General features: G+C 37.4%; 1 protein-coding gene across 4 annotated transcripts in view; it reads right to left on the bottom strand.

Annotated features, from left to right (window-relative positions):
• Nucleotides 1-3,327: 3,327 nt before the first annotated feature.
• The window catches only part of Pak3 (p21 (RAC1) activated kinase 3), an 84,348-nt gene continuing 73,224 nt past the window's right edge, over nucleotides 3,328-14,451 (bottom strand). For all 4 annotated transcript variants that reach the window (XM_052170824.1, XM_052170825.1, XM_052170826.1 and 1 more), the window contains 2 exons: nucleotides 5,035-5,172; nucleotides 3,328-3,417 (listed from right to left, as the gene is read on the bottom strand). In XM_052170824.1, the coding sequence (XP_052026784.1) occupies nucleotides 3,328-3,417; nucleotides 5,035-5,172 (228 nt within the window). The remainder of the gene's footprint in view (nucleotides 3,418-5,034; nucleotides 5,173-14,451) is intronic.

The following is a 14,451-nucleotide window of genomic DNA, read 5'->3' as shown; positions in this document are numbered from 1 at the left end:
CATGATCTTTGAGGTGAGAGATATCCATTATAGACAAACATCTTAAACTATCAAAACAGTTACACAGAAAACAGGAAGCAATTTATATTTCTGTTTTTTTTTTCTTTTAGCAATGGAATGTGCTTTACAGGGGAGAGATAGATGTGAGGACTAGGTGGTTCAACTAAGACACTGGAGGTGCAATTCATATGCCTGAAAGAAATCTGAAGAACACAATTAAAGAATAAATACTTGAGTTAAATCTTCTCATGGGACTTGGCCATCCAGTAGCCAAAATGGAGAATGGACGCACAAATATTTACAATAACACACAGACAAGATTAGCAAGGATAAAGTCATTATCCAACATGTAGATTGATTTAGGGGGATTGTGTCATCCCCAAATCCACATGGGATTGACAACGACTGGATCCTTGCTACAATATTAATGTTCTATTCTTTCTTAAATAAATAATCTTTACTGTGCTTCTCACCCTTCCCTGACTTTCCCACTGCCCTATTCCTACCTCAGGACATTTTTGAATCGACATTCAAAAATGTGCCTACAAATGTCTCAGGGCACACTAGTAATGTTAAAGACCTGGACAGCCTCACCTGGATTAAGATGAGCTCAAAACAAAATCAAGGAAAGGGAATAAACTACTAACCTTCTGGAGGCTAGGTTGGTCAAGTATAGCAAGTATGGACCCTTCAGCATCATTTTGGCATGAGAAATAGTTTCTTTCTAATACTTATTAGAAATAGATGTAACTTTTCAACACAAGTAAAAGACTTTAGAAGCTGTTCTCATTTGAAAATGTACATCGGTATAATTTTGTACAAGTAATGCCTACTGGAACAGACCATTAAATCTTGGTACAAAGTGATGGTAAATAAGTAGCTGACTCTTCACTGTTAATATGTATGCTGAGTGGAGAGCATTAGGAGCAGCCATTTCTCTGCCAACAGTGACCTGAAGCACCACAGCTCCAGGGTCTTCTAAATAAAGACAATAACAGCAGCAGCAGCAGCAGCAACAACAACAACAACAATAACAACAACTACAACAACTGCAGCAGCAGCAGCAACAGCAGTCACAACAATAACAAAGGCCTTTACAACATGCAAAGGATGTTAACTGATGTCTTGGACTTCCCAACCAGGGTTTGGGTTCTCTCTAATTAGCTGAGCATAGCCATCAATCATTTGAATTCTATTTACATCCCAACTATTTTGTGGAATTCCCTGGCACTAAAAGTGGGAAAAATCCTTAATTTAAAATAAAATAGAATAAAAAAGTAAGGTTCTCCCTCTCTCACTTGAGAGGTGTGACATTTAAAATTTTAGACCCAGATATCTCTTTGCAAAATAAACTTGAAATTAATATAATAATTTGATTTTCTTTCACATTTGTCTTTTATTCCATGGTGGATATTTTCGGGGAAAGGGTAAATCCCTCCTGAATTTTACAATGTAGGAAAATAGGAAATCCACCAGTGGTACCATCTCTCAACATAAACATATGTACTATATGATCAGCCGAAACTCTAGAGAAAGTGCTTTCATTTGAAGGAATGGATGGATGCTTAGATGGACAGATGAACCTCACAGAGCAGAGAGGCATATATGCTACTCATCATGCTTTCCCCCCCAACTGAATGTAGGTAAACTCTATTCAGTTTCTCTAACTCTACAAATTAAGAAATGCTGAATTACATAGATTGTTGGCTTTTCAAAAGCTTAGAGAAACAACTTTCCAGAATTCATTCAACTGACTATACACTCAAAAGAGATATATCCTTTACTATGCATACACCTTCCAGATGTTTTTCTACTTGCAGAAGAGTAATAAATTTTTAATAAATATAAATAGTGAAATAATAGTCAAATTTTGGAATTTTCCTCAAGCCACAAAAGGAATTCCGTTGGACTATTTCTTGGGAAATATGAGTACAGATCAAAATTAAATTTTTGGTGAACTTCCAACACCTTTATGAACATGCTTTCAAAGGACAAAAGCCCAAGAAAGCAAATAAGAACATACCATAATGAAATACCAAAAAAGAGATTGGAGATAAATAGAAAAATCAGTTTCAAGTATTTAGAGCCATGTGTTGACTGGGATGTAACTTTCATTGACTTTCCATTTCATTTCTTAAAGTGTTGAATACTATATCTCTGTTCTCTCCATCTTTAAAAAAATCTTATGTTACAAATTGCCGAAAATGAATATTTTTGTCATGAAGAGCATTGGCTAATGGATCTATTTCCTCAGAATGTGCCTATTGTACAATGCTTATGTTACAGGAGCACAAGAGAGGATTGAATTCACTATTATCTTTGCCTATTTACTGCCCAATGAAGAGTTCTGCATTTTCTTTTTGGCTCTCCGAGAAAATCCCATCTTTGTGTAAGTAAGGTTTCTCCCATCAGGATATCCTAGGTTTAGGACCTGGACTCACCCAGCAGCGCTGCCACATTTTCAGTGTGCCCTTTTTCTGTTATCACAGAGGCCAACAAGCTGCTTTACATGACAATTCAACTACTACATTAGCATCCATGCGAAATGTGAGAGGATCTCACAATTAGAGCTGTTTCACAGCTGTGAAACGTTATGACACAATGTTTAAAAGCCCATCCTGAACACTCATATTCCTCTCTGTTTCTGGAAAATGTCTTAAAGGAAACCTTTTCCAATACAAATGCAGAAAAATAGGTACACAAACCAAGCCACCACTACAGAAGAAGAATAAAAGCTTGCGACTCTATTAGGGCATGGACGTCCACAGCTTCACACGGCACTTGTTCTATTTTTTTCATTTTTGTTTGTTTTTGTTTTGTTTTTTCTTTGCCTTTTTTTCTTTTTTTTTTTTTTTAAAAACATTTTGACATCTTTTGTTTATCTGGACATCTAATGACAATGCAAGTGAAAAAACATCACGTTGGGTAAGGGATTTTGAAAGAGTTTCGAATGAAAGAGGGACTACTCTCTAACTTAAAAACAAACACAGCACTATGAAGAGGGAATGTGCATCTTTGAGAAATCTTTTTTTCTTCAAAGTAAATGCACAAAATGAGGGGATTCACTACTGGCTCTTTCGCTTCACGGTGGAAGTGGCCACTTAATGGCTACTTCAACATTGCTGCCCTGCGTGGGCTGCGGTTCAGGCTTACAAATAAATTACATAATCTGAGGGAATAGGAAAAAGGTTTAGAAGAAGTTTCTATTCACTTGAAAGTTAAAGACACTCCACTCCATATGACTGTCTTTTCTTCTGTGGATCCTGCAGCAGGGTTTTATTTCAGTCTTACTCATCTGGGAGGCGGTGAGGGGTAAGGCTTGCAGTTCTAACGGCTACTGTTCTTGATTGCTTCCTTTGCAGCGATAATCAGAGGAGTGAGGCTGGAGAGAGGCTTGGCTAATTTTAAAAATGGATGCTGTAAAAAAAAGAGGGAATAAAAGAATTACTAGAATTCTCCCTTCCCATTAATACAGTGGTTGTCAAACTTCCTAATTTTAATACAGTTCTTCAAGTTGTGGTGATCCCCAACCATACAATTATTTTGTTCCTACTCCATAACTCTAATTTTGCTGCTGTTATGAATTGTATATATCTGTAAATATCTGATATGCAGAATATCTGATTTATGATCCCCAAAGAGGTCATGACCCACAGGTTAAGAACTACTGGGTTAATGTAACTTTACATTTTCAAATCTGCTCCTTTGCATTTAAATGTGTTTCAAGTACTCATTGAAACACTATTTAATTTAAAAATCCCTGCCGGCTTTTGTCCTTCAGATTTTCTTTTTCTTTTTGATCTTTCACTGTCATGAAATCCTATGGAAATTTCCTTTGCAGAACTAGAAACTCTTTAGTATAGCGTTTGGAAAATTTCACTCAGTAAAGGCCAGACCCTCTTTATTTCTTAAACCGAAGAATGGTGCTGGATCTCTCTCAGGCTTGAAAAAGTATCTTCAACTGATCATTAAAATCAATTTTGCTCTGAAACCATTGGCTCCCAGACTGCCAAACTCAATAGCTGTCTCCCCACCACTTCTGTTGGATCATCTTCAAGAATCAATGCAAGCAAATCTCCTTTATTTCTTTTAAATGGTTGCTTCTTTGCAGATCTGTGACATTCTACTACCTCAGAGCGTTTCCTTCTCTTTTTATTTTTACTTCCCATTCTACCTCATTGCAAAGTTGTTCTCATCTTGTTTTGCTACTTAATTTCTAATAGATCTCTCATTTCCATCACAGTTTCAACCCATCATCTGCTTTATAGGAATAACTCACAAACTCAAACTGCGTGTGTGTGTGTGTGTGTGTGTGTGTGTGTGTGTGTGTGCATGTGTGTAACCTGATCCCACCCACCCCCCAACCACCTTCTGTCCTGCTTGCTAGTTGTCTTCTGGATATTTCCTCTAGAATGTTTGCTTGCCACGTTAAATTCAACATTTTGAAAGATATGTTAAAATTGTCACGAGAGAGTTCTTTTGTGTGACAAAAGCTACAAGGCTTTGGAGTCAGAACTATGAAGTTCATTTCCCCCAGAATTGTAATCACATAATTGTTCTATGCTGTATTTATCTGATGATACTGTATCTTTGGCATCTTTGAAAAAAGGGTGTGAGAAGGCTATAGTTGTAGTTGACAGGCATGGAAAGATGTGGAAGTTATATAGAAAATCACCTTTGGCCAAGAGCACCTGCATATAACATCCAGAGGTGCAAGTAAAGTTTAGAACAAAAGACCCCAGCAATACCAGAAAGTCACATTCGGTATAGTCTTTCTTTGCAGAATTAGATTTCAGAAAGAATAAAACAGAATTATAGATTAAGATGCAAATTCTTCTTAAAAAAAAACAAGGCAACATGATCAATAAACGATGTAGTAGATGAATGTCAATATTTGACATGACCAGGGCAGGGTCTAAAATTGAATGGCAATAGCCCAACTCTAACTGCAACAGAGATCTCTTCCTGTCACACATAACCATGGCAAAGCTCAGTGCAACTCTCCCTTTGTAAATTGCCTCATTTTATTTTTACCTGCAAAAGCTCCTTGGCAGATCCTCGTCTATCCACATCCATCTCAAGACAGCGATTTAAGAAGTCACGAAATACAGCTGACAGTCTCTCGGGATTCTGGAGTTCTGGGGTTCCATTAGTAGCTATCAGATATAAGGCCTATAAAGAAAAATATTAAAGTCTAATCAGCATATGCATAGTAAAATTATGCATAAAAGTCAATTTTCTTCTTATTTATATTTTAGATCTTAATAAAAAAGCCCATTTTAGAGAATTACATGGACATGGTTTCTGTTGCGATGTGGGACTGAGAGTAGGTTGTATTAATGGATAGCTTAACTGCTGACTCCTAACCTGGTTGGCTACTGAGCTGATTAACCTTCATTAATAATAGTTGTTATTGTTGTAGTAGAAGTTCATCATGTGGATACACTAACTACTATCATTAGACTGATGGAAGGAGATATAAAAGACAAAAGTAATGTCATTCCTAGGAAAATGGATGGAAATAGAGAAAGTAAAAAAAAAAAAAGCCAGTTGCTAAGTAGTATTCCATTGTGTAAATAAACCACATTTTCTGTATCCATTCCTCCATTGAGAGATATCTGGGTTCTTTCCAGCTTCTGGCTACTACAAATAGGGCTGCTATGAACATAATGGAGCATGTATCCTTATTACATGCTGGGGAATCCTCTGGGTATATGCCTAGGAGTGGTATAACAGGGTCCTCCGGAAGTGTCATGTCCAGTTTTCTGAAGAACCACCAGACTGATTTCCAGAGTGGTTGCACCATCTTGCAATCCCACCAGCAGTGAAGGAGTGTTCCTCTTTCTCCACATCCTTGCCAACACCTGCTGTCTCCTGAGTTTTTAACCTTGGCCATTCTGACTGGTGTGAGGTGAAATCTCAGGGTTGTTTTGATTTGCATTTCCCTAATGACTAATGATGCTGAGCATTTAAGGTGCTTCAATAAATTCATGAAATTTGTAGGCAAATGGTTGGAAGTGGAAAATATCATCGTAAGTGAGGTAACCCAATCACAAAAGAATATACATGGAATGCAATCACTGATAAGTGGATATAAACTAGCCCAGAAGCTCTGAATACCCAAAACACAAGTAGCATATCAAATGACTCCCATGAAATAAGGAGAGGGCCCTGATCCTGGAAAGGCCTGATCCAGCATGGTAGGGGAGTACCAGGACAGAGAAAAAAGGAGGGAGGTGATTGGAGAATGGGTGTAGAGAAGGCTTATGGGACATATGGGGTGGGGGGAACTGGAAAAGGGGAAAGCCTTTGGAATGTAAACAAAGAATTTAGAAAATAAAAAAAAAGCCAGACTCAGAAAGACAAACATTATGTTTTCTTTCATGAAAGAAATCAAGATTTCACACACACACACACACACACACACACACACACACACACACACATTGAAGAAGAAGAGGAGCCATTGAGGAAAAGGAAGCAGACAGGCAGCGGCTGACAGGATAGACAAATGGGGTTCAGAACTATCCAAGTACACACTAACACAGGAATCAGAATGCCTTTCTAAAGGCTATCACTTTGTACAATGAACATGCACTATACAATTTCATGTTTTAAGGAAAAAGTTAAGACAAACCAACTTGCTAAAAGTAACTCCCTCTGGTATCACAATTACTGGGTACTTAATTACTAAAATATATTTTTTAGCTTTCAGATGTTTCTATGATAAACACAGTACTGAAACCGTAGTTAAAATGCATTTTAAATATGGTGGCATCCAATTCCTGTGTCCTTTACTTCATTTTCCTAGGATCAAACATGTTTTCCATCAAACAGTGCCCATCAAGGAAAACAAAAGCCTCAGACTTTCTTTTCAATGATTGTTTTCATTGCAATTGCAACAGTATTATTTCTACCCAATTTCCATGGAAAAAATTCACCCATTCTATTGTATTATAGACTGAGCTGTCCTTTGTCCACTGGCCTGGGAAGCTAATCACTATGTATAAGGCTATTTCTATGAGAAAATGCACTCTAGGTTCCAAATAATTAACTTAAAAATTAACTTTTAGCACACATCCTGTGTGTGAGCTGGGGGTTGTTTTATAAAAAAAAAAATTGCTACCCACTGCCTTGCTAATGAGACACAAATACAGCTCTAGCTAACACAAACATGACAACCAAAGGTTTTTTGCTTTTTGTTTTGTTTTGTTTTGTTTTTCACCAGCAAAGCTAAGTCTAAGATGAAGAAGATTGGGGAAAATTAGTGATCATGTTATATTTTTAAAGAGTAACTTAAAATTCAAGGAAAATGAACTGGCTATTAGAAACTGCACTAGAGACCTTGTGTAGCTGCTTCTAATATAAGCAAGAAAATATAGGACAGTCCCTTTGTTCTCTTTCTTCGTAGCATCAGGCTCCTAACTTTCTACAGTTATTTTACTAGGTTCTCCCAATGTAACATTCATATGGCTTTCATAGTCATCCACTCCTCTATAGCACTATTACCTTTACTTAAGAGCAGGACTTCTCTCAGACAGCCTTCCTACAGTCCTAGTTGATTTTCCTTATTTGGACCCCTTCGTTCTTAAGCACACCCCCTTGAACAACTGCATCTCAACACGTGGTTCTTGACCACGTGTTTATCTACTTAAAAGCTCTTAGTGGCCTCCTATTGTCCAAAGATATGGGATTTAGATGGTGTTGCCCCCAAATTCCTCTCTAAGAACATCTGATGGTGGGGTGGGGGGAGACAGTAGAGAGAAATAGTAGAGATTTGAGAATCCTATGCTCACATAAAAGATGATTCAGTCAGCGGAGCTTTGCCTTGCTTCCTATCTATCATTCTTAACAACACTTCATTGGTCCACAAGACACAGCAAGGATTGGCACAGCATGTAGTACGGTTTGCTTCCTGCTTCCTTTGTCAGGTTTCCTGTTTGAATCTCACCCTAGAGACTTTCTCTTCCCACTCTCACACATACACACTAGCCAAAGCTCATGTGTCAGTCACACCACACACCACTGCTAACTAGGGAAGAAACAAAAAAGGCTCTATGTGTAGTATACATAAGGATCTGCTATCAAGTGGGCAAGACATCAGGATCAAGCTAAGCATGCTTGATTGAAAAAAAATACAGATGAAAAAGATAAAAGGAACTTGAGAGAATTGTGTCAAGAAACACACCCCGGTTTCAAATATTTATCTTTTCTAGCTGACACTGAAGAAGGGAGGACCTTATAATAGAACATTTTAGAATATTAAGAAGATTATATTTTTTCCTAAGGTGAGGCAATATAGGATATATTAGCAAAAATAAAACGGTAGCTTTTTCCACTGAATAAACATTAAAGTTTTCTAGCATTGCAGACACCACCATGATAACTGTAACTATCTTGACAATAGTGTACAACCATTAAACTTTTCACTAGCCTTAATGTGCAACTGAATTTACTTAAACACTAAGAGAAAACCAGTGTATCTAATTGGAGAAATAATTGAATTTACCTTATTGGCAATTTCCGCAGCTGAAAAAGATCAAAGCCTTCACTGTGGAAGTTACCACATTTCTCAAAAGGAGTCTCAAGACAATCCATATGTAACCCATAAATTTCCATTAAGGCAGTGTTGCAATAGGACTATTTAATTAAAAAGCTTTAGTTTGTGACTCGAGTTCATTATAGCAGTTTATAAAGTTTACATTAAGTCATTGAAAAACAAATCAGAAGACTTTTATGAAACTATTCTTGCAAATGTATGAAGTCTCAGCACCAAAATAATGAAACACTTTACAAAGAGGATAGGATATGATTGAGAAATCTCTTTGTAAGCTGAGTATTTGGGACTCAAAGACAATTTTTCCATGGAAATTATTTTATACATGCTAAGTGGGTTCTCAACTTAGTCCACACAAAATCTGAATGTACAATATAATCGAACAGCAGGAGTAAAAGGGCGTATTCATCCAAATGTCAACATCAGTATACATATGATCAGGAGCTAGTATGACTATATAAAATTGTTTTCATTTTTATTATTAGCTCATATAATCCATATAACTGCTTCCTGGGGTAAGTTATTATGACAGGTAAAGAAACTGCTCTATGCAGTTAAGAATAATAACTTGTCTAGTGCCATACTTCTAATCAGTTTTTGATTAGAAGTAATCAATAGTTGAATTCAGAAAGTATGAGTTCAGACTCCACATTCTTAACTGCTGCATGACACCCTCTCTTGCTTTTCACAGTCTCCAGGCTGAGGCAAACAGGAGAAATCAAGAAATGAGGCATACTGTGTGCGTGAACAACTGGATACTTGATTCAGTTTTTCCCTGTATAGCGGAGATGGGCCCTTTTGTGGTCAATCATTCTCTGCTAGTTTGAAAGTGGAGAACAAAGGACATATACATAGCTGGAAGAGGGAAAGAGGGAGGAGTATGTGTGTGTGCATACATGTGTGAGTGTTGTGTGTGTGTGTGTGCGCGCACGTGCACATACTGCAGGTCTATATTGCCAGTATTTATGTGCGTCTGAATTTACCCAAATACTAAGAGAAAATCAGTATATCTAATTGGAGGGATAATTGAACTCATGCATTCTGTATTCTGGCCTTTATTCTTGATGGTTCCTGCAACCTACTGCTGTTGCGATTACTTTTTTATTTCAGATTTTTTTTTTTACTCAATCCTTTATGAGCAAAATTTGGCAATGAGCAAGTTGACACCTTATGATCTAGTTTATTCCTGACCTGGGATTTAAGAGGTTAAGTGCCAAAGCATATTGCTGCTTTTAGTGTGTTTATGGATTTTGTGAAAGGCTCTGACAATTCCTTGTTTTTCTATGAGAGTTAATAGAATCCAGCCTGCTTAAAAAAAAAAAAAACCAAACCATTAGACATATACCCCTTTTTCAACTTCACATTACTTCGTGATATAGCATCATGTTCTAATTTACCTCTATATTGTCTTACACACAATTCTCATCTCTTACCAAATTATGAGGAGCTTTGGTTTTGCTGTTTAACCTTTTAAGAGCCATTTAAAGTGAACGTAGGGACCTATCCCCTTATAGGTTGATAATAAAAGGTAATTAGGTAACACTGACTGATTAGGTGCCAGGCTAGCTTTGGGATACTTCTTTTTCCCAAGCAGAAAGCTTTAGCCACTGCCATAAAATAAACACCAGATGACTCTGACAGTCCATGTGCTCATTCTAATGTCTTGTGAAGAAATGTGTAGCAGGCAACTTGCATTCGTGACTTGACCCTGTGTCACCTTAGCAGTATTCAAGGTTTGGAACTACAGAACATTTGAAAGTGGAATTCAGGAGATTTTTAAAAAGCAGGAAAAGAGCATGATGCAGGAAGTCAGGGAAAGGTGAAAAGCTATGAGAAGAAAAGGAAACGGAAGAAAGAAACGCAAGCACAGGAACCAAGGGCCAACAGGGGGAAGGCAGTGTGTAGGAAGAGGAGACAGAAATAAAGATAAAGGCTAGAAAATAGGTGATGTCAAAGGGGTCTGTTTTCTGCTATTACTCCATTTCTCTGGTCCTGAAATGATAAGGAGATAACTAATGCTAATTACTCTGGTTTGACCAGTGCATTGAAATACCCCATTGTACTCTAGTACTATGTACATATAATTATTGTTAGCCAAGAAATTTAAAAGTTAAAATGAAATTAAAATGAGAAATAACTATCACTGAAAGGGGACTCTATTCATTAATCACCTGCTACACTGCTCATTTCATTAGCTCACGCCTAACTTCTGACTTAAGGTATTATTTAAATATTAAGCATTGATTTGCATATAATTTTGTCCTTGTGAAGGTTTTATCACATTTTATGATTCATATCAGTGTGAGGTAACCAAGTCCCACATGCAGCATGTTTCACACCATGGTCCAAGTTGTTTGTTTGGTAAGGCAGGGAGTCTTCACATTCTAGATGAGAAAGGAGTGTCTGGGCTGTTTTCTGAAGAGCACTTCACTGAAAGCATACTCCGGCACAACACTAGAGTATTCCTGGCAAGGTCAGGGAAATCTATAACTACCTAAAACCAATGTACACAGAATAAAAAGAAAAAGAACTCTAAAACTGATGTATTTCTTTACGTGAATCTCATTTGATTAAACAGTGCAGAAAACGAATTAAAGAGGAAATCTCCCAATGAAACCAAGACCCGGTCTGGTGCCCTCACTCTTGTTGCCTTCGATAAAACCCAAGGACTTTCATGGATTCTAGGGATTTGTGCTTTGTGGTTCACACTAGGAAGGCAACATCTTAGTCAAAATAAAATCATTCAAAGCAACAAGGAAATACAACCACAGCAAGAAGTAACATATACAAGGTAATAGATTCCTGTCTGATAGGCTTCGAAATAGAATTCACTCTTGACTCACACACATAATCACTAAAGTTGGTGGAGATGCCAGAACCCTCTTTTTCTAGTCTTTTCCCATCCATCAGCATCTCCTAGATAAGCAGTGCTACTGTTTGTCATTTGATGATTCCTTCTTTCCATCACCAGAAGCAAAGAAAAGGAAAAGAAAGGGAAGCAAATGAAAATAGCATAGCAAAATGTCAGCTTAGTTCTTGGAAAAAGGGTTAAAGCAATGGTTCCCAACCTGTTGGTGACAACCCCTGTGGGATTGCATATCAGATTTCCTGCATATTAGACATTTACATTATAATTCATAGCAGTAGCAAAATCACAGTTATGAAGTATCAATTCAAATACTTTTATGGTTGGGTGTCGCCGCAACATGAGGAACTGTATTAAAGGGTCGCAGCATTGGTAAGGTTGAGAACCACTGGTTTAAACTCTTGGTTTTCCCCTGGTATACACTGTCTTGATGAAAATAACTTGGAGTGTTGTGCAACTCAGCAAGGAATTCCTGAGGATCTTTGCATCAGACTGCAAATGGTTTTCTAAAATGATATTGTGAACAAGTAAGAAAGAACATACATCGAAATTTAAGAAAAGCAGAAGTAATCTTCAATTTCAGGAAAATATTGATTTTCTTGGTGAACTTATATTTCAAAAGCCATAAGATAAAACATTTCAGCGGGCAAATGTACAACTTCAACCCAAGATTTGTTTCTTTACAATGATCTTTGATTTTGATGGACTTAATTCCTTAGCCAACAGTATGGTACTTATTAGAGGAAGAGGCATATGCATCCAAACCATTGGAGCCTGTAAATTTCTCTGAGGAATGATAAGAAAAATCACAGGCTACAGCAATCTCTCTGGGCCAACAATGGTTCCCTGATCACCACATTTTTAAACTTTCCCTTTTCTTTGCCTGGTCAGTCTCTTGGATTTTAGTTTGCTATGGAATCAATTTCTCCTTTGGCTTTATTCTGGGTCATAATTCACCAGTTTGAACTGTCTGCTTCTGTATGATCTAAATGAAACTTGCAGTTTTCATATGGCCAAGTCTCATTTTCCGAGGCCGAATTCTTAACAAGAAATGATTCTTAAAGGGCTTCCTATCTTCTGACAGGCAATATTTTTTCTTATTAAAAAGAAGCACTGTTACTATTCTATAATTATTTTACTTGCAGTTATCCCAACTCTCCCCTCCTTTTAGGCATAGGTTAAGCCTTCAAAGGAAGAGGAGTGTCAACAACCCATCAATAAAGCTTGCTGTTCCACAGTGGCTTATGGAAAAAGAAGGGAATGCTCCCAGCTCTCCCTGAAATACGTTCAAAACAATATTGACAGAGTGCTAGCAAAGTATGCTTGCTTCTCTGGTGTTCAGGAAGTTTATGTCTGACTTTAATTCCAAATGAGCACGCGCCATCAAACCCAGACATTCCAAGCCACAGCACAGGATCCAGTGGTTGGAGGGAACAAGATGCAGTTTGGCCCTTAGTAGCTGTTGTTCAGTAAGGTTTCTCTCATTACGCATGATGTTCATGAGGCATACAGGCTCTCTAGAATTTCTCTGGTTATATGAGGAAAAGAAAAAGCAAGAAAACTGAGCTTTGTTTAGTACGCTAAGTGTTGGTAAAGAGGTTGGAAGTCTCTAAATGCAACAGGCCTTCATTTGGAGTCTATCATTCTTTCTCCATAGTCATTGAGGTAATGTACTCCCTCCCATATAATCACACCCATGGCTACATTTGCTCTAAGATATGTGAGGAACAAAGCTGCTAGCTTAAAGATGAACATCATTTGCAGAAGAGACAGAATTCAAAAGAAAAAAATCATCTCCTGGAGATGTATGCTGAATTAATATCATTCCCTTTTGAGAATGTGATAGTTTTAGTTGTTCATTTGGTATAATCTAAAATCATCTGAGAAAAGAATCTCTGAGAGAGGCTGTCTGGATTTGGCTGACCTATGGCCATGTCTGCGGGGATTTTCTGTATTGTAGAAGAATGAAGACAGCTTACTGAGCACTGGCATAACAATTATTAATTCACTGCTCTCCCATCTTGACTGTGGACATATTGTGGCTGGCTGCTTCACGTCCCTACTGCCGTAACTTCCCCCCAAACAATAGGCTGTATCCTAAAATTATGAGCATAAGCATTTTCTCCCTTAGTTTGCTTTTGTTGGGATATTTTAATCTTAGCAACAGAAAAGAAACTGTGATATATAGTGGATCTGGATTGCTAGGTCTGAAAATGAAGAGTGAGGAAGATCTCAACGAGGCTTTGATGTCATTAGTTGTGATTCTTTAAAGGAAATGGGAAAGTGTAAGCAGACTAAGTATGTCCATTCCTGGTTACACAACTGTGTTCAAAGAGGTATGAAGAACTACATTTCATTGGAGACAGTACTCTATTAAGGTCTTGCCATATAGGTTTGCCTTTTGACTAGTCCCAGTTTCCACCTTTTCCTAGGGGATGGAATCCAGTGGCATTGGTTCTTAAACTCCACAGAGGACTCCAAGGTAAGAAGGAAAACAAGTGGGGTGTGGGGTTCACATGCAGTACCACTGGCTGCTCCTAGTACAGGTATCAGTGTCTTCCAGTAGCTCAATGCTTAATAACCCCCTGTGAATAGTTAAAACAAAGGCATAAAGCAAGCACTTAAAACAAGCTAAAAAATTACACATAAAGCAGAACTATAAAAGGTTCTGTATAGATTTCAAGTGAACATCACAGAGAAATTTCACAATACCAAAAGTCATTACAGCTTGATAAGAACAAACCTATTATGTGTGAGAGTAAACTTACTTTTTTTTTTAAAAGAAAGGTAATTTCTTTCTGCAAAACAAAGTTTGGTTTGGCAGAAATAACTGTCTCCTTATTTAGAACCAGTCTTTATGATAACAATTTTTACCAAAATATATCATCCATTAGCAGAAAAGGTGATATCAACAAAAAGTAAATCTTTGATTTGCATATTCATAGACTAAGTTGGATTGCTTTAAACCCCAGTTCGTTTGACAAACAGAAGCCATGAGGCAATTACCGGTGGCTACATAAAAAGCCCA

This window comes from Apodemus sylvaticus, chromosome X (genome assembly GCF_947179515.1).
Source record: "Apodemus sylvaticus chromosome X, mApoSyl1.1, whole genome shotgun sequence".
NCBI lineage: Eukaryota > Metazoa > Chordata > Mammalia > Rodentia > Muridae > Apodemus > Apodemus sylvaticus.
Note: the sequence above shows the minus strand (reverse complement) of the source record. Positions and strands in the feature narration are given on the sequence as shown.